This window comes from Chionomys nivalis, chromosome 8, assembly GCF_950005125.1.
Source record: "Chionomys nivalis chromosome 8, mChiNiv1.1, whole genome shotgun sequence".
NCBI lineage: Eukaryota > Metazoa > Chordata > Mammalia > Rodentia > Cricetidae > Chionomys > Chionomys nivalis.
The window spans coordinates 47,644,752-47,672,008 of NC_080093.1; the positions used below are offsets into that span (position 1 = coordinate 47,644,752).

At 39.2% G+C, this 27,257-nt stretch overlaps 1 protein-coding gene across 3 annotated transcripts in view; it reads left to right on the plus strand.

The window, feature by feature from the left end:
• Positions 1-920: 920 nt before the first annotated feature.
• The window catches only part of LOC130879332 (solute carrier family 22 member 19-like), a 45,076-nt gene continuing 18,739 nt past the window's right edge, over positions 921-27,257 (plus strand). For 2 of the 3 annotated variants that reach the window (XM_057777687.1, XM_057777686.1), the window contains exons 1-5: positions 921-1,319; positions 2,279-2,382; positions 9,742-9,896; positions 9,996-10,164; positions 17,352-17,475. In XM_057777687.1, the coding sequence (XP_057633670.1) occupies positions 921-1,319; positions 2,279-2,382; positions 9,742-9,896; positions 9,996-10,164; positions 17,352-17,475 (951 nt within the window). The remainder of the gene's footprint in view (positions 1,320-2,278; positions 2,383-9,741; positions 9,897-9,995; positions 10,165-17,351; positions 17,476-27,257) is intronic. The other variant, XM_057777688.1, reaches the window with a different exon arrangement.

Below are 27,257 nucleotides of genomic sequence, written 5' to 3' on the forward strand. Positions count from 1 at the left end.
GGACTGCTCCAAGGTATGGCAGAGGAGAAGGGTTTACCGTAGATGTGAGGGAGAGTGCCGCTAGAGGCACCTGGAAAGAGTTCAGACTGAACCGGGCCATGAGAGGAGAGAGGGGGAGAGCAAAAGAGAAGAGAGGGGGGCAAAGAGAACACTTGGGAACCAAGAGACCGACATGGCTGAGTTGTGTAGGTATCAAAGGCTGGGGGAAGGGAAGTGGAAGCCAAGCCCCTGCAAGGAAGAGGTTTAGAGGGAGGGGTTTAGGGTCTGGGAGGAGCCACATGTACTGAGGGAGATTTGTTCTAGGTTTCTTTGAGACCTAACACCTTGCCCTTGCTCACCCTCCTACCATCTGAGCATATATTTACAGTGGAAATTCATAGGCATTGGACCTGACGCAGGTCAGGTAGCAAAGGACAAGAACTGTTGCATACTTCCTTTGTTTGTATTAACTTAGCTTCCAAATCTTTTCGTTAATGACATTAGCCAAGCTGACTATTGAACAGATCAGGAAAGTGACAAACACCTAACTTGTGAGTTTGGAAGATGTGTATTCTGTAAAGGACTGCATGTTGTATAACAGGTTAGTGCTCATTTGTTTTCACAGCATTTGTAGATCAATGTCTACAGGTGATCATGGGGCAACGCACAAAGTTTCTCACAAAGTAAATCTTTAACAGATTCATTACAGAAAGCAACTTAGCAGAATGTTTCTCTTGGTGACTTTAGAGGAAGCAGCTCCCCACCTAACACCTAACTCATTAGGAGATAGCTGCCCTATGCCTCAGTGCAAAAGGGAAGAGGGGTATACCAGAAGAAGAGGTCAGGTTCTATTCTACAGTGAAACAGAACCTCTTAGAACCTTTGGATTCACCTAGGAGCAGTTGTTTTTGCCTTCTCTTGAACATAGTCATTTGTCTTCGATGGCCTTTCAGGATCTCCTGGATCAAGTTGGCAGCCTTGGGAGATTCCAGATCCTTCAGATGATTTTCATTTTGATCAGCAATATCATAGTGGCTCCCCATTCTCTACTGGAGAACTTCACGGCAGCTATACCCAGTCATCGATGCTGGGTCCCCATCCTGGACAATGACACTGTCTCTGATAATGAAAGTGGGATCCTGAGCAAAGAAGACCTCCTAAGGGTCTCCATTCCCCTAGACTCCAACCTGAGGCCAGACAAGTGTCGTCGTTTTGTGCAACCACAGTGGCATCTCCTTCATTTGAATGGCACTGTCTCCAATGTGACAGAGACAGACATAGAGCCCTGTGTGGATGGCTGGGTGTATGACCAAAGCACCTCCTTCACCATTGTGACTGAGGTATGTGACTTCATTTCCTGTCATAAGTTCATGATGCATGTTTATAATAGCATGAATAGAGCACATGTTTTGAGCTTAGATTTCATCTTTTAGCCAATATGTGAAATACATATTCAATAATTCTAATAACTTCAAAAATGAGAAAGACTTATTCTCTTGGTTATTTCCCTAGACGGGATGACTACAGTTTAAGGAATAATTCTTATGGCCAAATCAGTTTAAGCAAATAATTCATGTGTTCTTTTATAACTCTTACAAGTCAATATTTATTTTTCAGCTTTGATTTCAAACAAGAAATATTTAGGAGGTTGAAAAAACCATCATGGACTGTCTGGGAGTATGGCTTACTGTCAAAATGCTTGTGTGGCATGTATGAGCCCAAGTTTCAATCCCTAGCACCCTAAATACTAAATACTCTAAATAGTCTCAATACTTTACCTTCTGTGATAGGGAAGAATGGGGGCTACACGCAAGGCTTGTGTTCCAACTTTGGTACTGTCAATATATCTATATCTAGTGCATATCTGTATCTATATCTATATCATCTCTGTCTACCTGTTATCCATCTATCCATCCATCCATCCATCCATCCATCCATCCATCCATCCATCCATTTTTCTAATAGTCAGTGCCCAAGCTCTGCTCTCAGAGTGATGAGAGGCTGTGCTCAGGTATAGGATCCAGCACATTTTGAAGGCTCATTGCACTATATGACCAAGCTTGAGGATTTCTTAGCATGGGTTGCAAGTCAGTAGTACAACCAACTAAGTCCTAGTTACTAGGAGAAGATTCCTGGAGCCAAGTGTGTTTGAGAGCAGGATTGTAGGATTCAGGTGGTATTGAAAGGGAGAGGAGTTTAGGGGGTGCTAGAATGAGACTTGGGGGTCATACTGAAGCATTTTGATATAGTCAGAGTGACAGGTTATAAATCTTACTTTGCTGATTTCCATATTTTTCAGTGGAACCTGGTTTGTGAATCTCAGTCAATGGACTCAGTAGCTAAATTTTCATTCTTGAGTGGTACGTTAGTAGGAAATATCCTATGTGGCCACCTAACAGACAGGTGAGTGTCTCTGGTTTATGGCTTTCTCTGTGTATGAGTATTTTAGTCACCTGTGAGTCATTCATGCATTATGAAGTAGCTATTGCAAATTAAATTCTCCTAGCTGTACCCTTTATCCTAGAAAACCACAAACACAAATGGAAATTTCAGTCAGTGTGATGAGTGTTGTTTGAATAGAAGTCTATGTGTTGTGTGGATACAGGAATAGCCTCTCCTCGAGATATGGAGATGTTTCAGGATGAGGGGTGGAGAGAAAGTGTCACAGCATGGTTGAGAGATATGAGAAAGGGTCAACTATGGGAACGAGGCAAAGATGTTCAACACATTGTTTTTGTCCTATCTGAATATTCAGATATGGAAAACAGCATCGACACGCTTGCCAGGGAACTGTGCTTTCTCCTTCCTGGACAGTGCATTGGACATCCGTGGTTCACAGAGAAGGGACATTATACCTTCATTTCTCAAACACAATGGTAGAATGTCCTTTGATACCTGTAGTGCCATTGGAGTGTTGGAAAGCTACGGCTGTCACTTCTGTTTTTGTTTCTGCCAAAGATTATTTCTAAAGGTCACACTTTCAGACATATGAAATAAGTCATCTAATGACAAGTATCATCACGGTTTACGGCATGACTTAGATCTGGTGCCTGAAAAACACTTCTTTTTAAACAGATGACAACTTCCGCCAAGCTTGTTGCTGCCTTTTCCGTAGCAGAAGTGTCATGCGCTGGGCCCTGAGTAGAGAAGGCACGTAGCTCCCTTGTGCCTCTTTTATTTTAACTTTGAACGTTAGTATCACTGTGTTACACATAACATGTGTGTGAGCATGCGTGCCACGACTTGCAATGTGGAGATGAGAGGACAGCTTTCTGGAGTCACTTTTCTCCTTCCATCTTTGCATGGCATCTGGGGAGCACACCGAGGTTCCAGGCATGGGCTGAGAGTGTCTTCAGCCACCAAACCCTCTCACTGGCTCTGCACCTCTTTTATGAGGTCACCAATTCCATTCATGAGGGCCCCATTCCCTTATTTTTTAAAAAGAGTCTCTTTTAATTGTTCTTTGGCAATTTCACGGTTGTCAGCATTCTCTCTCTATAGCCACCTCCACAAATCCTTCTCTCCCTTCATGTAATCTTAAAAGGAGTCATCATAGTGTTGGATACTATTGAGACATTTTTATGTATGTGGGTGTTTTGCCTGTATGTATGTCTGTGCTCTATGTGTGTGCCTGGTGCCATTGGAGACCAGAAGATGGTGTCAGGTGCCATCAAACTGGAGTTATAGATGGTTGTAAGCTGCCATGTGGGTGCTGGGATATAACCTGAGTCCTCTGGGAGGACAGCTAATGCTCTTACCCATGAGTCATCCACTCGGTTCCACGTGATATTTCAAACAGCGTGCGTTTGCGTGGTTCTTATCCTTTCCCTCCCCCCTCTATCCCGCCCCCCTCCCCGTTGCTGCTCCCTAGATTCTCTTCCTTTTCCTGTTCTGTTGTCTTTTTCCTGCTCTCATAATTCCCCATCAGCAAGTATTTGATCTCTTTTTCTGTTTTTTTTTCCAGGTTTTTTCCACATTTACCCACATGTTTACATATATGCATTATAGGCTATGATCCTTATATATGGGAGAAGGTGCAGTTTGTTCTTTCTGGGATTGGGTGACCTCACTTAATATTATACTTTTTAAACCCACCCTTTTCCTGCAAATCTCATGATTTCTTTACAGCTGAAGAATACTCATGGTGTGCATGTATCACATTTCATTATTGATTCATCTGTTGATGGACAACTAGACTGGTTCTCTGTCCTTGCTATCACAAACATTGCAACAATAAAATGAAGAGCAGTGTCTCTTTGGCACAATATGGAGTTCTTTGGGTATATGCCCGGTAGTCATATGATTGGGTATAGGGTACTTTTAATTTTTTGAAGACACTTGCTACCAATTTTCATATTGGTGATACTAATGTGTACCCTCACCAGTGAGTGGATAAATGTTCCTCCCTTCCCACATCATCTTCAACACTTGTTCTCAGTTTTCCTGATGATAGCCACTCTGCCGAGGGCATCCTTGCTCACAATGAACAAAATCTGAAAGGTCCCTCTTAGTACTCTCAGACCAGATAGTAATTTTCCAAGTAGGAGTGCTGGAGGCACAGAATTCTGGAGCAGGTTTGTAAGCTGCTCTTCATGGAACAGGGCTGTGTAATGTCAACCAAGTAATTTTGGTTGGAAGCAATATTCACTCATACGTCTCAAGTCTTGTGGTATATTCCTTGCTTTTTTTGTTAATTACTGACAGTAATATTAAAATCTCTCACTCCAGGGGCTGGAGAAATGGCTCAGAGGTTAAGAGCATTGCCTGCTCTTCCAAAGGTCCTGAGTTCAATTCCCAGCAGCCACATGGTGGCTCACAACCATTTGTAATGGGTCTGGTGCCCTCTTCTGGCCAGCAGGCATACACACAGACAGAATATTGTATACATAATAAGTAAATATTTAAAAAAAAACTCTCACTCCACTGACCTATTTTTTTCTTTAACTTTGTGTCGTGTTTTTGAAAATACTATTTACATAAATGTAAATTTGAGATTCAGCATTATAATTTGTACTTTCTATTTATTTATTTATTCCATTAAAAAATCTACACTTCCTCCCCTCCTTCCATTCCCCTCCTGCTCCCCCACTCAATCTCCTCCCTCCCCCTCCCTCCTTAAGAGAGGGCAGGAAATCCTGCCCTGTGGGAAGTCCAAGGCCCTCCCCCCCTACATCCAGGCCTAGGAAGCTTTGTATCCAAATAGACTAGGGTCCCAAAAAGCCAGTACATGCAGTAGAAACAGGTCGCAGTGCCTTTATCAGTGGCTTCTCAGTCAGCCCCCGTTGTCAGCCACATTCAGAGTCGGGTTTGATCACATGCTTTCTTTTTTCAATGAAGACTCATTAAAATATTTATTCACCTTATTATTTGTAGATTGTTTTATTTTATTTATTTTAAAGAGGGTGTCTCACTATGTAGCACATGCTGGCCACAAACTATGTATTTCAGGGTGGCCTTGAAATCACAATCCTCAGGTTTCCCAACCTAAAATTATTAGGACTAAAACAAATTTTTGGGTTAATACACTGTTCCCAACACCAGGAAGACCGAGGAAGATTAGTGAGAAGATTGGCATCTGGGTATGAGGTAATCAGATAAGAGCGAGAAGAGGGATCAGGGCAAAAAACAAAGTTGGTTCCAGCAGGTTCTAACTGGCTTCCACAGTGCTTCTCCCTGAGGAACATTCAAGAGTCACCTTTGCCTTTCCTTAGTCAACTTTGTGAGTCCTTACACCTTTATGCATATTTGTGCGTTTAACTGTAAAAGATCGAATTGTGGGTCAAGACAGCTTCCAAGTAAACATCTTGCCAGGAAGGAAGACACCCAAAGACCACCCCAGGGGAGAGAGAAGGAACGTGGTAATTAAGACTACTAAGTTCATATAGCAGAGGTAGACTTTCACACTTCTGCTCCTTTGAACTATGCTCCAGATAAACTTTGACTTCTGAACACAGTGTGAATTAGTCTTCCTTAGAAGACAACAGCCAAGATTGTTGGCGGTGGAGAAACATGGGGGGATAGATGTCCTCACAGTGTCTCACCACATAGTCCACCTTCGCAAACTCTCTGTGTGTTCCAAAAACAGTCTTCAAATAATAATAATGTTAGTGCCTCAAGACTTGTGTCTATGCACTACCACAGCTGGGCAAACATCTGTTCTAAAATCTATTTTTGTCTGATATTAACACAGCCTCTCCAGCCACCATATTCTTGTCAGAATATAGTTTTTACTAGTTGTTGAGAATTTCACACATGCACATGACATATTTTTGTCATATATTCATGTCACCCTCCCCTAACTTCTTCCAAATGCAGTCCCCATCCCACACTCCTAACTTTTTCTTCTCCCCATCCCCTTTGTAAAATAAGATGTTGGTTCCAATTTGTGCTGCCCTAGGTGTGGGGCCATTCACTGTGGAATGGTCCACCTGCTGGATGGAGTCCATACCCTTAAAGAAAAAAATGGAGTCTCCTTTCTTCAGAAGTCGCCAGCTGCTAACAGCTTCTCAGTTAGGGGTAGGGACTTATGAGCTCATGCTGACTTGATTTGTTCAGGTCTTTTGTAGTCAGTCGCAGCTGCTGAAAGCTGAGGAGTGCTGTGTCCTGTTAAGTCTAGAAGACTCTGTTTAGCTCCAGTCTTTCTGACCTTTGGCTAAGAAGCAGTCTCTTTGCTCTGTCTTCCTCAGTGATCCCTGAGCCTTTGGGGGTACCGTTTTATTTCTACAGTTCACATGGAATATGTTAATTGATCATTTTTCTTCTGTTTAGCCAAAGAACTAATTAAATTTAGATCTTTGTTTTAAATCGATTTTCATTATCTTGACCTTTTCATTAGAATTGTTAGTCTTTGATTAGAATTATTTATTAGTCTTCAAGAAATGTCACAGTGTAAAGTCAATCTTCAAAACAAAGAAGGGGGAAAAGATACCCTGATATTCCAGGGTTACACAGAGAAGCCCTGCCTTGAAAAACAAACAACAAACAACCCCCCCCCCCGAAAACAACCCAAACCCCAACAAACCAACCAACCAACCAAGCACATAAACAAACGGAAAAAAAAATAACCAAAAAACCAAAACCAAAACAGACAACCACCCCCCCCCAAGACCAAAACAAAAACAAAGAGAATCTGAAATGAGGGAAGAAGTGCTTATATACATATAATGATCTTTTTAAATATCAAACATCTAATATCTCTCTATTAATAAGAGATCAATCAGGTGTGTTCCATATTAGTGGTTTTCCTAATCTCTGTTAAACTCCTGACAAGAGAAAATTAAGAAAGGATTTTTTCAATTTAAAAAGTTTTATCTCTTTGAGAGTTTTATATGAGAGTACTGTATTATTTATATCACTTCTTCACTTCCTCATCTAGCTCCTCCTGTGTTTCTCAAACTATCTCTCAAATTCATGACCTCTTTTTAAAATTATTATTTTACATATGCATATACCCACATATAAATATAAACTATTGAGTCCATTTAATTTTGCTTGTTGTGTGTATTTAGGGCTGATCACTTGGGATTGGATAATCTATCAGGGGGCTCATCCCTGAGGAAGATGGATTCTCCTCTCTCAGCAGCCAGTAATTGGTTATAGCTCTTCAACTAGGGGTGGGGTCTTACGAGATTTCCTCCATCTGTGTTGGCATGTCAACTGGTGCTGTCATTGAGCTAGTCTTATTTAGGTGACCATATTCTTCAGATTTTATGGGTACAGCTCCTGTTGTTTATAGAAGATACTCTCTCACAGAAAACATTCTGGTCCTCTGGCTTTTATAATCATTCTGTTCCCTCTTCTGTGGTGGTTTCTGAGCCTTAAGTATAGTGGTTGCATGGTAGATGCATTGGTTGGGGTTGAGCACCCCACAGCCAGTTGTTCTCTAAAGAAGGACGCTAAAAAGAAATCCCACAATAGCTCAGAATTGAGTATAATAAAGGGTTATTTATTTAGGGGTAGACTCACAGACCACAATCCTCTGTAGGAATGGGGAACAGGAACTGAATCACGCCTCCAGAAGAGAAGCTGGATGAGCGCTTTACATCAACATATAGAGTATAAGAGGCCATGCCCAAGTGTGTGGGTAACTTAAAGGCTACTGGCTTTAGGAATTCCTACAACCGTTCTCTGCATTTTGCTTTTGCACATGCTTGAGGGTACAATCATCATGATGGAAAGACATGATGGAATGAAGGGTTGGGATATGGTGACAAGGGATGGAGGCTATCCACTAGCAAAGGACTGGTGTCAGGCTCTCTACTTAGTCTTCAGACGAGCACTTCCTCTAATGAGGCCCCATATTCCAAAGGTTCTAGAACAGCATCACCGGCTAGGGACCATGTGCTTCAACACTCTTTTTCTGTTTGTTGGGAAACCTATATATTTCTGTACTTTCAGTTCATTTTTCTAATTGCTACATGGTGTTTCGCAGTGGGATCCATGAAGACTGTCTTCTGGGAACGCACAAATAGGTCACCACCAAAGACTTGCCATGGAAGAAATAGAACATTTGCCAGTTTTATAGATGACTCTTTCCTATGAGAATACATGTGATTTACATGATATACCTATGTATTGTTTGACTGACCAAGTTTTACCCAAACTGTCATTTTATCATTTTATCTAACACACTTTTTCATTCATTCCTTGCTCTAAAGTGAAGTACAAACTTAAGAATTATGAATATGTTGTATAAATATGTTTATAATAGAATGTATAACTAACATCACAATGTAAATATGCCATTGAGAAGAGCAGATATAACAGAGTGGTTCAGCAGTTACTACACTTATGTGAAATCAGTACACGTGCTTTTGTTCAACTGGTCGGAAAGGATTCCTCTTCTAGTTGACAATAAAACTCTGAATTTTGACTTTTTGAATCTTTCTGTTTTGTATTTATTTGTTCTTCATCTGGCTTAATTATTTCTTTAGACCTTTGTACTAGTTCTTAGGCCTGCCTTGTGACTTTTAAATAATCTGCACAAGAAAGTGCAATGTTGTTCCAGGTCATTAAATCCAAACTCAGCAGAGAGGAGCTTTGATGCAGTCCACCATCAAATATTCACAGATGCCCCGCACAGGAGTCCTGAATTCCAAAGTGCTGATTTTGATGGCAAATATGGAATACTATGTGTAATCTATACTTGTCTGGTCTGAATGTGAAGTATCACCCACAGAATTTTTTACCCCCTAAATGATGGAAGTGTTTTGGGAAGTTATGGAACCTTTGGTTGTGGGGGCTGACTGGTAGAGTTAATTTTTCCCCAGTAGATCCTGATAGAGATACCTAACCTTCAGGGTCAAGTCTGAACGCTGCTGCCTCGATCAGTCACTATGTGAGGAGCTCTTCCATTCTCCTGCCGCCATGGAACCACCACACCACGCCTTCTCTGCCAAATGTGTGCTGTGTGGAACTCTGAGCCAAACCCAAACCCCTTTTCCATGGAGTGGGTTTTTACCAAGTATTTTGTCATAGTAGTGGAACAAGTTACTGATACATGCTAAATGAATAATTTAGCAATAGGTATTTATATTATGTTAAAACTCCAATTCTACACTGTCTTATGACTTGAATTAGTAGGAAAAATACTGGTAGCAAATTGGAGAAGAAGCTTTGGTTCATGCTGTTCACAAACACAGAAAGTAGCTTTGCAGGATACACACTCTTAGTTATTTTTAAGAATTACTTATCATTTTAAAGGGTATTCAATTTGTATGCCAATGGCATTGTTCCCATAATCTAACCCTTCCTTTCCCTCAGGTTTGGGAGGAGGTTAATCTTCATATGTGCTTTACTGCAAATGGCCATCTCTGAAACCTGTGCAGCGTTTGCTCCCACCTTCCTCATCTACTGCTCACTACGTTTCCTGGCAGGAATTTCTTCCTCAGGTTTTACGACAAATTGTGGCTTGCTCAGTAAGTCAAAGGTTTTGTGGACAGTTTCCAAGCTTTGGTTTTGACCTGGATGTCTTTCCCAGCTTATTGGAAGTCAGGATTAATTTTCTTTTCTTTCAGTGATTGAATGGACAAAACCCGAATTCCAAGCCTTGTCAACAACACTGTTAGTATGTTCTGCAGGCATTGGACAGATGACATTAGGAGGCCTGGCTTTTACTGTTCGAAACTGGCACCACCTCCAACTGATGATGTCTCTACCATTATTTTTCTTCCTTGTGCCCACACGGTAAGAATTCCTTTTCTCTTCTGTCTTATGGAATCCTGGCATGACGATGCACATGGAATCAGGACAAAGGAAATGCATTTGCCCTTGGTCTGTACCCGACAGCATGTGCTCCTCTTTGTATTGTGTGCCATGGGACAAGCAGGACTCTCAGATGAACCAAGAAGACTCAATTAAACTTTAATTCAAGGTCATAAGTATTTTTATAAAATTATATACATGTATGACAAGAGATATAGTTATACTTAGGAGGACTCATTATTTATATGAAGATTCTAATTGTGGCTTTTGACTTTTTATTAATAGCTGGATAAAATATATCACCTCATATTCATACTATGGATAAATAACAAGTAATTTCTGAGGAAGTATACTCAATACATATATACATCTAATCACTCTAAGATATGGTATACTTAATAAAAATGTCTACTATTTGATATTTAAATTTATCATACATAGGTTAATTTTATTTATTAGGAAAAAACTACCTTAAAAAGGAGAGAGTAGCAATGCATCCTTACTAGAATGTTCTTGATCTTTCTGTGTGTCTTTGCTACAAAAATATTTCACTGCATACAGGAAAATCTTTAAAGATTAGATTGCTTCTACTGTAGTTTGTATTTGTATGAGTGACTTTAAAGAGAAAAACATTTTGGAAGCTTTTGTGATATTTATCTTTGCAGGTGATATGGATAAAAGACAGGAAGTAAATTTATCCCAGTGTTTAATGAAGGAAGAACAAACATGGTTTCTTTAGTTTAAAGCTGTAGGCAGGAACCTGGAGAAATGGCTCAGCAGTTAAGAGTTCTGGATACTCTTCCAGAGGACCCAGGTTTGATTCTTAGCACCTACACAGTGCCTCAAAACTACTTACTAACTGCAGTTCTAGGGAGTCCGATTCCCTCTTCTGGCCCTCAAGGGCACCAGGCATGCCTGTGGTCCACAGAAATACATGCAGACAAGACACCTTTCACACTGAAGTAAAACAAATAAAAATCAAATCTTAAAAACAACTGTAGGCAGAATGACCCACTCACCTCATTTGTTCTTTATGTCCCCTTCCTTTCTTTTTCATGTTCTTACTTTTAAGTTTTAATTTAATTAAAAAAATTTAAGACAGAGTCTCACTGACCAGCTCCAACTGTTCTGGACTTGCTTTGCAAATCAGCCTGGCCTTGGACTAATATTCACCTGCCTCTGCCCAGCTCGTGCTAAGATTAATTGTGTGTGCTACCAAATCTCTCTCTCTCTCTTTTTTTGGTTTGAAAGTTTAAAAATTTTATTAGACATCAACATAGAATGTATGTTTCTCGTTTTCAAAAAGTTTATTCTTTGAAGTTTTCATATATACATTGTGTACATGAATAGAAAGAATATCTTGATCACATCCATCCCTCACTATCTCCTTCCCACTCCCACCAGGACATCAATCACATCTTCACAACTTCATGTACTATTAATTTACTTACATATTTATTCTTCCGAGTCCAGTTAAAACTGCCCATGTGCTCATGAGTATAGAGTCTTTCACTGGGTTATGGGGAAACCTAACAGTACCCACACTCCTAAAGTGACTTTCTCTTTTCCAATAGCCATCAACTGCCAATAAATCCTTAGCTAGCGGTAGAACCTGGGGTGCCCATTCCCTTTCCTGCTAGAATTTTTAACTGGCTTGATCGTGTGTGCTGTAAGCGTGTTGAGAGAGAGCGCGAAGCCTTCCATAGCCTCCCTTTCCACTCTCCAGCTCTTGAATTCTCTCCGTGTCCTCTTTTACCAACTTCCCTGAACCTTGGATGGGGGAGGTGTGCTGATATAGATGTCCCCTCTATGGCTGAGAAATCAGTTACTTATTCTCAGCATTCGGAACAGTTATAATGCTCTATATTAACCACTGCCCTCTGTAATAAGAAGCTTGTCTAACTAAGGTTGAGATCAGCACAAAAGTACAGATATAAATGTGAGTTTGACAATCTGAGCGCACAGCAAAATAACATCAATACTGCTTCATAAAAAGAGTCTGGAAGTGTTCCTTCCATAACTATTTTATGAAATAATTTGAGAAGTATTGGTGTTATTTCTTTGAGATTCTGGTAGAATTCTGCACTGAATGCATCTGACCACAGAGTTTTTTAGGTCAGAATAATTTTTATTTATGCTTCAATTTCATTGCTGACTATGGATCTGTTTAAATTATTTATTTCGTCTTGGTTTGCTTTTGTTATGTTTCATGCATATAGATATTAGTCCATTTCTTTAGATTTTCCCATTCAATGAACAAGAAATTTAAAAATATTTTCTTATGATTTTTCGAACATCGTTGGTATTTGTTATAAGGTTTTTCCTTTTATTTCTAATTTTCCTTATTTGGGTCCCTTCTCTCTTTTGGTTAATTCAGCCAAGAGTTTGTCAACCTTATTTGTCTTTCAAAGTTTTTTTGTTTAATTTTCTTAATTTTGATCCTGATTTTGGCTGTCTATTTGGGATTTGTCTGTTCTCGTTTTTCCAAGGCCTTAAGATATACCATTAAGTTATTGACTTGAAATCTCTCAAATGTTTTTGATATGGGCACTTAGTACTATGAAGTCTTAGGACCGCCTCTATTGAGCCCCATAGATTTTGATATGTTCTGCTTTTATTTTCATGCAGTCTTAGGAATTACAAAATTTCCTTCTTAATTTCTTCCCAGTCATCATTTAAGTTCCATGAGTTTGTGTACTCTCTGATACCCAGTACTTCTTTGTGGTCAGATAGGATAAAGGATGTTTATTAAAATTTTCCTATATTTGTTGAGGTTTGCTTTGTGTCCTAATAGGAAGTTGATTTTGGAGAAAGTTCCATGGGCTGCCATTACAAAGAATATATGCTATTTATTGTTGGAGTGGAATGTTCTATAGGTGTTTATTAGCTCATTCAATTTTACAGTATTTAATGCTGTTTTTATTTAGGTTTTTACATATAAATAAAACATTTAAAATCATTGGAGGTGCAACATACATATTAGCGCTTACCATTTATAACATGCTTCTATTTTAAACAGAGTACACGAATATACTAAACATAAAAGAAAAACTTAGCTCATTAGCAACAATTATCTTAGTGAAATTAAGAACAATTTTAATGTCTTTTCTTTCCTAAAAATAAAATAAAATTTAAGAGATTCTTTTGTCTATTTTTGGTATTCTGCTGGTGATGCCTGTGTCTCTTGTTTGCTTACTTAGGTTTTTTATTTCTAGAATCCCTCAGTTTGTGTTTTCTTTATTGTTTATATTTTCATTTTCAGGTCTTGAACAGTTTTGTTTTTTTCAACTGTTTAGTTTTTTTTCTTGTGGTTTACTAACTTCCTCCAAGTTTTTAATTGTCTTTACCTTGATTTCCTTAAGGGATTTATTCATTTCTCTTTTAAATGACCTTTATCATCTTCATAAAGTTGGTTTTAAGGTCTTTTTCTTGTGCTTCAGTTGTGTTAGAATATTCAGGGCTTACTGGTGGTGACATATTGCCTTGGCTGTTGTTGATTGTGTTCTTATGATCATGCCCAGGAATCTGGGTTTGGAGTGACTAGAGGTCTAGATGCCTATTTCTGGGTTTGTGTCTTTTGGATTGGTGTGTTGTTCCTTGGTTTCTGTTTCCTCTCTGGTTCTCTGGCCTGTACGAGCTGTGGTCGAGTGGGGGTGGGGTGGGGAGGGGTGGTCTCCACTAGAGTTGGGGGCTGAACTTCTGGTGGCCCTCTGGTCAGGTAGGGCTTCTCTATTTGATTTGGGGTCTGGGACATGGTGACAAGGAGGAGATGGAGAATTGGGAAGAGAGTAGGAGGGCACTGAGAGAATGGGAGAGATCCGCAGGTGGGTGATTGGGATGGCCTCTTATTCTTTTACTTTTAAAACAATTATTTTATTTTTTGCCTTGATCTGTCTACTGGTGTGAGTGGGATACTCACTATCACTTTAGGATTTTAGATTTAATAGTGTTTCTTCTATAAAATTGAGTGCATCTGTTTTTGGTACATATATGTTTAGAATTGTAATAGCCTGTGGTGGATTGTTATCTTTTTTATTATTAATATTGATTTTTATTGAGCTCTACATTTTTCTCTGCTCCCCTCCCTGCCTCTCCCCTCCTCTCTTCAACCTTCCCCCAAGGTTCCCATGCTCCCAATTTACTCAGGAGATCTTGCCTTTTTCTACTTCAAATGTGTAGCCCAGGATGTCCTCAAACTCATGATCCTCCTGCCTCTGCCTACTTCAGCAAATCCTACCAGCGTGTGCCACCACAACTGGCTGGATTGTTATCTTAATGAGTATATATAGAATGAGCTACCTTATCATTTCTGACTAGTTTTGGTATGAAGTCTGTTTTGTCAGGTATTAGAATATATATCTATGTCTACATGTTTGTTGGCTCCATTGGCTTAGGATTCCCCTTTCCACCTTTTTTATTCTAAGGTGACATCTATTTTTGTTTTTAAGTTTTGTTGTTTTTGAATCCAATCTGTTAGTCCATGTCTTTCTATTGGGAAATTGAGACCACTAATTTTATTATTAAATTTTGTATATTTATTTCTGTCAGTTTTTCGTTTTGTGGTGTTTACTTAGACTTCTTTAGATAAATTGTTCTGAAATTGTTTATTTATTCCCTGTGCCTTCTTGTGTGTATTCATTCTTGTCTTCAGAGCAAATATTCCTTCTAGTATCTTCTATAGAGCTGGTTTGGTGGCCAGATATTCCTTAGATCTGTTTTTATCATAAAAAGTTTTAATTTTTTAAAATTTTAGTAGCTAGTTTTGTTGGCTATAATATTCTTGGTGGATAATAATTGTCTTTCAGAAGTTGGAATACATTTTCTAGTCTCCTTTGTGTCAAAAAGTTTCTGTGAGATAATCAGGAATTATTCTGATGGACTTGTTTTATAAATTACATGATTTTTCTCTCTTGTAGCTTTTAACATTCTTTAGTCTATGTTTTTAATGTTTTGCTACAATATGTTGCAAGGCCTTCCTCTTCCTGATCCTGTCTATTTGGAGTTCTATGGGCCTCTTATACCTGGATGACCTTTTTTTTCTCTTTAGAAGGATAAGTCCATCATAGCAACAGGTGGCAGGCATGGTGATTTCTAGCAAAAAATGAAGGTTCACATCTTAAATTACAAACAGGAAGCCAAGAGAGTGAACTAGAAATGATCTGAATCTTTAAACTGTCAAAGTCCACCCCCAATGACACACTTTCTTCTTTTTTTATTTTCTTTTTTGATTAATTAAATTTATTTTTTAAACAATCTTTTCTCATTTTACATACCCATCTCAGTTCCCACTCCCCCCTCTCCTCCCACCCCCTCACCTTCCCCCCACCACAGTCCCCATCCATTCCTCACTGAGGGTAAGGCCTCCCAAGTAGAGTCAACAAAATCTGACACATCACTTTGAGGCCTACATCTAGGCTGAGCAAAGCATCCCTCCGAAAAGAATGAGCTCCAAAACACCAGTTCAAGCACCAGGGATAAATCCTGGTTCCACTGCCAGTGGCCTCATGGACTGCCCAAGCCATAAAACTGTCCTCCACTTTCAGTGGGCCTAATTTGGTCCTATGCAGGTTCTTCTGCTATCAGTTCAGAGTCAGTGAGCTCTCACTAACTCACTGCCCTTCATTTCCCATCAGAAAAGAACAGTCCTCTCAGTGATATCAACTGAACATGGCATAATAAGATGCAGTAAGACTGGGTATAAGTCCTCATATCAAGGCTGGATGAGACAACCCAGTAGGAGAAAAAAGTCCCACATGCAGGCAAAAGAATCAGAGGCACCTCCCACTCCTGTTGTTAGGAGTCCAACTAAAATTTAAGTTGTGGCGGCACACGCTAATGGGATTTGCTGAAGGAGGCAGAGGCAGGAGGATCATGAGTTTGATGCCAGCCTGGGCTCCACTGAGGTTTCTATTTGAATTAATTAATGAGTTTTTCATTTTCAACATCATTTCAGCTTGTTTTTTTCCCCAGTAATCTTACCTCTTCAATTACCTCTGAATTCTGTTACTCCTTATTTTATTTCTCTCTTTGTTTTTGTTCTCTTGGAGCATATTCACATATTATTTGAAGTGCTAAATATGGTTATAATCATTATGTTGAATTATTTGTCTGTGATTTTTTTCTGGTCATTTCTATTATGATCATTATTATGGGATTAGCAATTTTTGGAAGAGTCATGTTGTTTTGAGTTATCCTGTCGTTTTTGAGAGGGAACTGAAGCAGCTGGAGAACTTGGTTGGTTGAGTGTTTCTTTATTTCTTCCTTTTTTGTTCAGATTGCCTTTTTGTTTTACTAGAGCCACGATGTTCAGGAGAGAATTAAGTCTTAGTATGTCTGAGATGTAATTTTCTTCTCCAGATTAGTACAGTGAGCTTCTGGGCTGCCAGGATGGGCCTGAGCAGGGGAACCTGGGGTCCCCTACTTAGTGCAAGAGGCTATGTGGGCTTAGCTCCCAGAGCAAAAATCATACCCTTTCCTCCTTTAAAATTACTTAAAAAGTGCTACACTATTGGATCAGCAGAGACAGCATACTTGGTTAGAAATGACTCTAAGAGGTTTGACGGGCTTGATACAGTGAGAGGAGTTCATCCAGACAAAGGAGAAAATCTTCTGTCAGACCCATTCATGTTAAATCTTCACAACACACCAATCAACACCGTGGCACTGATTATCCCATTCTATAAATGAGAAACTGAGTCAGATTCATCTGTAATGAGTGGTTAGATGCCATCAGGTGCTTGGTTTGGGAATGAACGCACTTCAAATGGTATAATTACTGTGTACAACTTTTCCAGAGGTCCTTAATTTAGGAAAACATATTATGAATAAATGCTTCCTACATTCTAACAGGGATCTGGAAAAGTACTTTATAGGTGTCCCTTATGTTCCATTTTGGTGAACCGCATGTAAATTTGGGTCCAGGTCATGGCAGGGAGATCAACATGACTCCAATTCTGCAGTCCAGAAGTACAGGTGTACTACATGGGTAAATTGTTTTCTAGTACCAGGCAACATAGGATTATATTTACTGCTATAACCACTATATTATTATATAACCATTATATTTACTGCTATAACCCTTAAACTAATAATAAAACTATCCAAGGACAAATGTGGTATAAAAATTACCACATGAAAATTAATTTTACTTTCAACATCTTCATGTGCAGGTGGATGTCAGAGTCAGCTCGGTGGCTGATTGTGACCAACAAACTTCAAAGGAGCTTAAAGGAACTTAGAAAAGTTGCACACATAAATGGAATGAAGAGTTCTGGAGACATCTTAACCATTGAGGTGAGCATAATGGCAGCTTGTTATGACACAAAGAAAACACGAACCTGATACATATACGTCCAGGTGTCAAGATGCAGTACGCCACTATTAAATATATTGCATACATATATTTCATTCAAAAGGAACTTTTGCTTATTGAATTTAATTTGTAAAAACTTATCCACAGGATTTTAAAACTTTTTCTTAGCTTATGTTAATTATACATAATGATGAGCATTATAACGTTTACATATATGTGTTACATATTTTATCATATTTATCACTTAATTGTTCTTATTCTTCTCTCATCCCCACTCATCCCATTTCTCTTCTTACTCAGTCCTTTTATACTTTCATGTCTTTTTTTTGTGTGGGTGTGAACCAAGAAGTTAAATTAGGGCTAGCTATTGAAGCAGGGATGATATATTATTTACAGGACAGTGAGCGAGTTCTAGCGGCTATTCCATTGAAGAAAATGTCTTTCCTCTCCCAGACATCATTAACTGACTATCAGTCTTGAGGATGAGTATGCCTTAATGACTCCTTTTATCTAGCAATGGCCAATGAGTTCTGAAAAAGGAGAATGGCCTTACAAGCCTCTCTACTGTCTACGATAGAAAGTTGCCTGGACCGTCTGGGCTGAGCAAGGTATTCTCCACAGGGAATGGGCTCCAAAGAGACAGTTCATGCACTAGGGATAAATACTGGTTTCATGGCTAGTGGCCCCATAAACAGCCCAGGTCACACAGCTGTTACCCACATTCATAGAGTTTAGTATGGTCTTATGCAGCTCCCCTGCTGTCAGTTCCATTAGCTTGGGTCAGCTGTTTCTGTTGGTTTCCCCATCATGACTTTGGGCTTTTTGCTAGCAATATCACTCCTCCCTCTCTATGGCTGAACTCCAGGAGTTCAGCTTAGTGATCTTAGCTGTGGATCTCTGCATCTGCTTCCATCAGTTACTGGATGAAGGCTCTGTGATGACAATTAAGGTAGTCATCAATCTGATTACAGGGGAAGGGCATTTTAGGTACCCTCTCCACTATTGCTTAGATTCTTAGCTGGGATCATTCTTGTGGATTCCTGGGAATTTCCCTAGTGCTTGGTTTCTTGCTAACCCCATAAGGGCTCCTTCTTTCAAGGTATCTCTTTCCTTGCTCTCCCTCTCTGTCCTTCACCCAGCTCGATTTTCCCGATTCCTCATATTCCCCTCCCCATTCCTCTGCCACCCTCTCTTGCCGCCCCACATTGTCACATTACTAAAGAGATGTTGTGTACTTCCCCTTCCCAGGGGACCCATGTGTGTCTCTCTTAGGGTTCTTGTTTTCTGTCTTCTTGGGGGTTGAGAACTGTAGGCTGGTTTCCTTTGCTTTATGTCTAATATTCACGTACTGTGACTGAGTAGATACTGTGTTTTTCTTTCTGGGTCTGGGTCACCTCACTGAGAATATTTTTTTCTAGTTCTATCCATTTGCATGCAAATTTCAAGAATGTCATATTTTTTTTCAACCACCGAGTAGTACTCCATTGTGTAAATGTACCACATTTTCTTTATCCATTCTTCAGTTGAGGGGCATCTAGGTTGTTTCCAGGTTCTGGCTATTATGAATAATGCTGCTATGAACATAGCCGAGCAAATGTCCTTGTGGTATGAATCTTCATCCTTTGTCTATATTTCCAAGAGTGGTTGCTGGGTCTTGCAGTAGGGGAAGACTAGTGCGCTACACTACGTTTTTAATGGTTAAATAAAGAGTTAAAAGATTTATTTTCAGTAAAATTATGAATAGGTCACGGATTTTTTTTAGATTTTATTTTTTTAAAAAGAAAACAAACTTCTTTCATTTTACAAAATCAATTGTAGTACCCACTCCCTCCACCTTCTCCTCCCACTCCTCCCACCTTCTCCTCCCACTCCTCCCACCTTCTCCTCCCACTCCTCCCACCTTCTCCTCCCACTCCTTCCACCTTCTCCTCCCACTCCCTCTCCTCCTCCCACTCCCTCTCCTCCTCCCACTCCCTCTCCTCCTCCCACTCCCTCTCCTCCTCCCACTCCCTCTCCTCCTCCCACTCCCACTCCTCCTCCCACTCCTTCCACCTTCCTCCCTGTCCCCATCCACTCCTCAGAGAGGACAAGGCACATTGCTCCAAGGAAGGACCAAGGCCCTCCCCACTATATACAGGCTGAACAAGGTATCCAACCAAAGAGAATGGGTTTCAAAAAGCTAGTATAAGCAGCAGGCACAAATCCTGGTGCCACTGCCAGTGGCCTTGCAGTTGCCCCAGCCATGCAACTGTCACCCACATTCAGGGGGTCTAGTTTGGTCCTATGCTGGTTCCTTCCCTGTCCATGTGGAGTTGGTGAGCTCCCATGAGCTCTGGTAGACTGTTTCAGTGGGTGAACCCATCATGGTCTTGACCTCTTTGCTCATATTCTCACTCCTCCCACTCTTCAACCGGACTTCGGGAGCTCAGCCCAGTGCTCCTCTGTGGGTCTCTGCCTCTGTTTCCATCAGTTGCTGAATGAAGGTTCTATGGTGACATTTAAGATAGTCATCAATCTGACTACAGGACAAGGCCAGTTCAGGGACCCTTTCCACTATTCCTTAGGTTCTTAGCTGGGGTCATCCTTGTGTATCCCTGGGAATTTCTCTAGTGCCAGGTTTCTTGCTAGCCCCATAATGTCTCCCTCAATCAAAATATCTCTTTTCTTGCTTTCTGTCTCTGTCCTTGCTCCATCTCGACTATCCCATTCCCTCAAGTTCTCCTCCTCCTCCCCTTCTGCCCTCCTTTCTTCCTTCACCCCCACACTCCCAATTTTGTCAGGAGATCTCATCTATTTCCCCTTCCCAAGGGGATCTATATATGTTCCCCTTGTTACTTAGCTTCTCTAGGGTTGTGGACAATAGGCTCAATATCCTTTGCTTTATAGCTACTATCCATTTATAAGTGAGTACATACCATGTTCATCTTTCTGGGTCTGGGTTACCTCACTCAGGATGGTTTTTTTCTAGTTCCATCCATTTGCATGCAAATTTCAAGAATGTCATTGTTTTTTACTGCTGAGTACTACTCCATTGTGTAAATGTACCACATTTTCTTTATCCGTTCTTCGATTGAAGGACAATCTAAGTTGTTTCCAGGTTCTGACTATTATAAATAATGCTGCTATGAACATAGTGGAACAAATGTCATTGTAGTATTATTGAGCATCCTTTGGGTATAGGCCCAAGAGTAGTATTACTGGGTCTTGAGGTAGGTTGATTCCACTGATTTCCAGAGTGATTGTATAAGTTTGCATTCCCACCAGCAAAGGAGGAGTGTTTCCCTTACTCCTCATCCTCTCCAGCACAAGCTTTCATTGTTTTTGATCTTAGTCATTCTGACTGGTGTAAGATGGTATCTCAGAGTTATTTTGATTTGCATTTCCCTAATGGCTAAGGATGTTGAACATTTCCTTAAGTGTCTTTTGGCCATTTGAGATTCTTCTGTTGAGAATTCTCTGTTTATATCTGTATCCCATTTTTTACTGAATTATTTGATATTTTGATGTCTAAGTTCTTGAATTCTTTATATATTTTGAAGAACAGTCTTTTGTCTGATGTGGGGTTGGTGAAGATCTTTTCCCATTCAGTAGGCTGCCTTTTTATCCTTTTGACTGTGTCTTTTGTTTTACAGAACTTCCTCACTTTCAGGAGGTTCCACTTACTTATTGTTGCTCTCAGTGTCTGTGCTACAAGGGTTATATTTAGGAAGTGGTCTCCTGTGCTCATGCATTAAAGGCTGCTTACCACTTTCTCTTCTGTCAGATTCAATGTGGTCAGATTTATATTGAGGTCTTTAATCTATTTGAATTTGAACTTGAGGTTTGTGCATGGTGATAGATATAGATCTATTTTCATTCTTCTACATGTTGACATCTAGTTATGCCAGCATCATTTGTTGAATATGCTTTCTTTTTTTCCATCATTTATTTTTAGCTTCTTTGTCAAAATCAGCTGTTCACAGGTGTGTGAATTAATTTTTAGGTCTTTGATTTGATTCCATTGGTCAACCTCTCTGTTTTTATGCCAATACCAAGCTGTTTTCATTACTGTGGTTGTATAATAGAGCTTGGCATCAGAGATGGTGATGCCTTTGGAAGTTTCTTTATTTTACAGGATTGTTTTGGCTATCCTGGTTTTACTTTTGTTTTTCCACATGAAGTTGAGTATTTTTCTTTCAAGGTCTATGAAGAATTATGTTGGAATTTTTGATGAGGATTGCATTCAGGGTATAGATTGCTTTTGGTAGGATTGCCATTTTTATTATGTTGATCTTAGCTATTCAAGAGCATGGGAGATCTTTCCATTTTCTGGTATTTTCTTCAATTTCTTTCTTCAAAGACTTAAAGTTCTTGTTGAACAGGTCTCTCACTTCTTTGGTTAGAGTTACGCTATTTGTGGCTATTGTGAATGGAGATATTTCTCTGATTTCTTTCTCAGCTTCTTTATCATTTGCACATAGAAGGGCTACTGATTTTTTTGAGTTGATCTGGTGTCCTGCCTCATTACTGAAGGTATTTATCAATTGTAGGAGTTCCATGGTAGTTTTTGGGGTCACTAATGTATATTATCAGCAAATAACGAAAGTTTGACTTCTTCCTTTCTAATTTGTATTCCCTTGATCTCCTTATTGCTACAGCCAGAACTTCAAGAACCATGTTGAATATGTATGGCGAGAGTGGACAGCCTTGTCTTGTTTCTGATTTTGTGGAATCATTTTGAGTTTTTCTCCATTTAATTTCACGGTGGCTGTCAGCTTGCTATATATTGTTTTTTTAAAAAATATTTTTTATTATATTTAGATGTGTTCCTTATAACCCTGATTTTTCCAAGACCTTTATCATGAAGGTGTGTTGAATTTTGTTGAATTTTTTTTAACATCTAATGAGAAGATCATATGTTTTTTTCTTTCAGTCTATTTATATGGTGGATTACATTGATAGATAGTCATATGTTGAATCAGTCCTGCATCTCTGGGATGAAGCTGACTTGATCATAGTGGATGATTTGTTTTATGTGTTCTTGAATTTGGTTTGTCAGTATTTTATTGAGTATGTTTATATCAAGTTCATGAGGGAGATTGGTCCGTAATTCTCTTTCTTGGTTGAGTCTTTGTGTGGTTTTGGTATCAGGGTAACTATAGCCTCAAAAAAAAAAGAGAGTTTGGCATTATTCCTTCTGTTTCTGTTCTATAGAACACTTTGAGGAGTATGGACATTAGTCTTCTTTGAAGTTTTAGTAGAATTCTTCACTGAAGCCATCTAGTCCTTGGCTGTCTTTGGTTGGGAGACTTTTTTTTTTTTGATGGCTGCTTCTATTTCCTTGCTGGTTATAGGTCTATAAAATGTTCACTTGGTCTTGATTTAATTTTGATATGTGGTAACTATCCAGAAAATAGTCCATTTTTTTTTTTTTACATTTTCTAATTTTGTGGAGTACAGGTTTTTGTAGTATGACCTAATGATTCTCTGGATTTCCTCAGTGTTTGTTGTTATGTCCCCCTTTTCATTTCTGATTTTGTTAACTTGGATGTTCTCTCTCTGCTTTTTGATTAGTTTGGATAAGGGTTTGTCTGTTTTGTTTTCTCAAAGAACCTGCTCTTTGTTTCATTGATTCTTTGTATTGTTTTCTTGTTTCTATTTTATTTATTTCAGCCCTCACTTTAATTATTTCCCGTTGTATACTCTTCCTGGGTGAGTCTGCTTCTTTTTTTTCTAGAACTTTCAGGTGTGCTGTTAGTCACTAGTGTGAGATTTCTCTACTTACCTTATGTAGATACTTACTACTAAGAACTTCCCTTTTAGCATTGCTTTCATAGTATCCCATGTTTGGGTATTTTGCGCCTTCATTTTTGTTGAATTCAAGGAAGTCTTTAATTTCTTTCTTTATTTCTTCCTTGACCCAGGGGTGGTTCAATTGAGCACTGTTCAATTTCCTTGAGTTTGTAGGCTTTCTGCAATTAGTGTTATTGTTAAATTCTAACTTTAAACCTTGGTGTTCTGATAAGATACAGGGGGTTATTCCAATTTTTTTGTATCTGTTGAGGTTTACTTTGTAACTGAGTATGTGGTCAATTTTAGAGAAGATTCCATGATGTGCTGAGAAGATATATTCTTTTGTGTTTGAGTGGAATGTTCTATAGATGGCTGTTAATTCCATTTGAGTCATGACATCTTTTAGTTCTCTTATTTCTGTGTTAAGTTTCTGTCCATTGTGGAGAGTCTCCTACTATTAGTGTGTGGGATTTGATGTACAATTTAAGCTTTAGTAATGTTTCTTTTACATTTGTGGATGCTTTTGTATTTGGGACATAAATGCTCAGTATTGAGAGTTCATCTTGATGGATTGTTCCTGTTATAAGTATAGTGTCCTTCTCCATCTCTTCTGATTGACTGTAGTTTGAAGTCTATTTTGTTAGATATTAGAAACCTAAGAAACCTGCTTGTTTCTTAGGTCCATTTGATTGGAAAATCTTTTACCAACCCTTTACTCTGATATAATGTTTGTCTTTGAAGTTGATGTATGTTTCTTATATACAGTAGAAGGATGTATCCTGATTTCATATTGATTCTCTTAGCCTGTGTCTTTTTATAGGTGAATTGAGTCCATTGATATTAAGAGATTTTAAAGAAGAGTGATTGTTAATCCCTGTTAGTTTTTGGTTTTAGTGTTTGTGTGTTTCCCTTCTTTGGGTTTTGGTGGTGTGAGGTTATCTGTTGCCTATGTTTTTGTGGATGCAGTTAGCTTCCTTGGGCTGGAGTTTTTCTTCTAGTACTTTCTGTAGGGCTGGATTTGTGGAGAGGCATTATTTAAATTTGGTTTTGTCATGGAATATCTTGTTTTCTCCAATGATAGTGATTGAATGTTTTGCTGGGTATAATAGTCTGGGCTTGCATCCATGGTCTCTTAGTGTCTGTACCACATCTGTCCAAAACTTTCTGGCTTTCCTGGTTTCCACTGAGAAATTGGGTGTAATTATGGTAGGTCTGCCTTTATATGATACTTGTCCCTTTTTCTTTGCAGCTCTTAATATTCTTTCTTTATTCTGTATGTTTTGTATTTTGATGTAGGGCCATATATTATACAGGCCCATATGTCTACATTGTATGGCAGCCAGACTCTCAGTCCATAGTTTGCACCTGCCCACCCAGAAGGGGGTCACCTAGCCTTTACAGACAAACTGTCACTATCCCTAACAAAGGGACAGTATATGCTAATGTTGTTCTGCTCCTTCTTTGTAATTTGGAGGATGCCTAGATGACAGAGCTGGCATACAGAGCAGGAAGATCGGAAGATGTGACAGAGCAGGCATAGATAGGTGTGGATGTGACCTTAGACATTCACCTGGTTACCTAGGGAACAGAATGCTAATGAATTTCCCCCTCAGTTTTTGTTTTGGTTTGAAAGCTGTTTGGAGAATAAATACTGGGAGAATTTTTCAGGATGTGAATTTAGGATTTCATTAGGAATCACTGAGAATCTCCCTCCTGATAAAGCCATGTGAGTTGTATCTTTATTCCCAGGCCTCCCTGCTGGTCTAAAAGATAATTTATGTTGGGGATGGACCCCAACATTTTGATTATTATATGGTGAGGGGACTTTTTTTTTGATCCCGTCTATTTGGTGTTCTTTAAGCTTCTTGTATCTTCATAGGGATGCCTTCTTTAGGTTGGGAAAGTTTTCTTTTATGATTTTATTGAATATATTTTTTATGACTTTAAGCTGGATTATTTCTTCTTCTTCTTCTTCTTCTTCTTCTTCTTCTTCTTCTTCTTCTTCTTCTTCTTCTTCTTCTTCTTCTTCTTCTTCTTCTTCTTCTCTCCCTATTATTCTTAGGTTTATGTTTGGTCTTTTCATGCTGTCCCAGATTTGCTAGATGTTCTGTGTTAAGAATTTGTTGGATTTAATGTTTTCTTTGACCAATGAATCTATTTCCTCTATAGTATCTCCAACACCTGAGATTTTCTCTTCCATTTCTTGTATTCTGCCGATTATGCTTGCCTCTGTAGTTTCTATTCATTTATCAAGGTTTTCCATTTTCAAAATTCCCCCGGTTTGTATTTTCTTTGTTGTCTCTATTTCAGTCTTCAAATCTTGAACTGTTTAAACTGTTTACTTCACTTGTTTGGTTGTTTTTTTTTCTTGGATTTTTATTTATTTATTTATTTTTTAGAAAGTTATTGATTTCTTCCAATTTTTGTTTTTCTTTTCCTCTATTTAAGGAAATTTTTCATTTTCTCTTTAAAGGTCCCCATCATCCTTATAAAGTTATTCAAAATTGTGTTCTTCTTCTGGGTTAGGATGATCAAGTCTTCCTGTTGTGTGACCACTGGGTTCTGGTGTCACCATGTTGCTTTTTAGGTTGTTGAATTAATTCTTGCATTAGAGCCTACCAATCTCTTCCTCTAATTGGTGCAAGCAGTGTTCTTGCCTCTTGGTCTACTCCTTGCAGCTGCTGTCTGTATCTTTGGGAAATGTTCTTGGTCTGCTCTGTATTGTTGCTGCTTTTGTCTCAGGGAGCTGCTGAGGTTTCCTTTGGCTTGCTCTCTTGGTCCACTCTGTCATCACAGCTTGTGCTTCAGAGTTCCTCTGAGGTCTCAGGGAATAGGAAGGTTTGGGGATGGAGTGGGTCTTATAAGCATATCTGAACGAAGCTTACCTGCTGGCTGGCTAGAGAAGCTGAGATAGGCAGGGTTTTTCCCCTGGTACGGAGGGCCTAGAAAGTGGAGTGCCCCACTTGGTGAGTGGTCATTCATTTTTTGGTCATCTCTGTGTAGTTGCAGCCTGTGTTTCTATGGATTGATTTTTTACCTAGCGTGTAGCTTTTTTTTTTCTCCCAGCATGCGCAGAGGAGGATATCAGGTAACTAGGCAACCTATGTAAACAGTCAGGGGGAAGTTAATGGCTCTTGATCTGATAGTACATTCACCAGACACTGCAATTTTTATGGGCCTAGGTGTGGAGTTTATACTTACTGCTCTAAGCAGTAGAAACAAAGAGGAAACCCAGTCCTCTAAATTATCAGTTCCGGGTATGCTGTTATCAGTTGTTCTGATTGTGGGCGTTGTGGGTCTTTCTCTGGGCTGTAGGTAATTCTCCCTTCTCTTGTCCTCGAGAGTAAAACACAAGCAGTAAGTTTCCTGAACTAAAATCACCAGGAAACTGAGGTGAAGGTGAGTATAAGGAGTTAGGATTTTTTAAAATGAGGTAAAACCAGGGCAAGCTTCTTCTTCTATCTAAGTAGCTATGAATCAGCAGCTTTGGGCAGGTAGTAATTCTATGTCATTGGATATCTGAGAAAATCTTAAATGGGATGCTCTTGCCTGGACCCAAAACACTGACCAAATACCTGCTGATTGCAATAATTGCAGGAAGGCAGATCTCTGTGTTTGCCTAGGAGAGAGGAACAAAAGTTTGACAATGGGAAACTATTTTCACATATAGCTAGAAAAATGTGAGCAGTAAGCCCCCAAAGCATAGGGAATCAGTTCTGAACTGTGGGAATTAATTCCCAAAACTGTAGCAGAAGGGGAGTCAGCTATAGTGAAAATCTACAGCAAAAACGAGTCTCTTTATTCATAAAACAATAATGCCAAAAACCTTGCCTTTTGGTTTAAAACCTTTACCCAAAGCCCCTGGTTCTGGTGAGTCTTTGTGAAGAGAAGACTGATCAATTACTGAATAATGTTGTGGCTTGTAGTACATTCTCATTCAGATTACCACACTTCCCCTCTAAGGCTTATAATGTGTACAGCTATGGTTTTC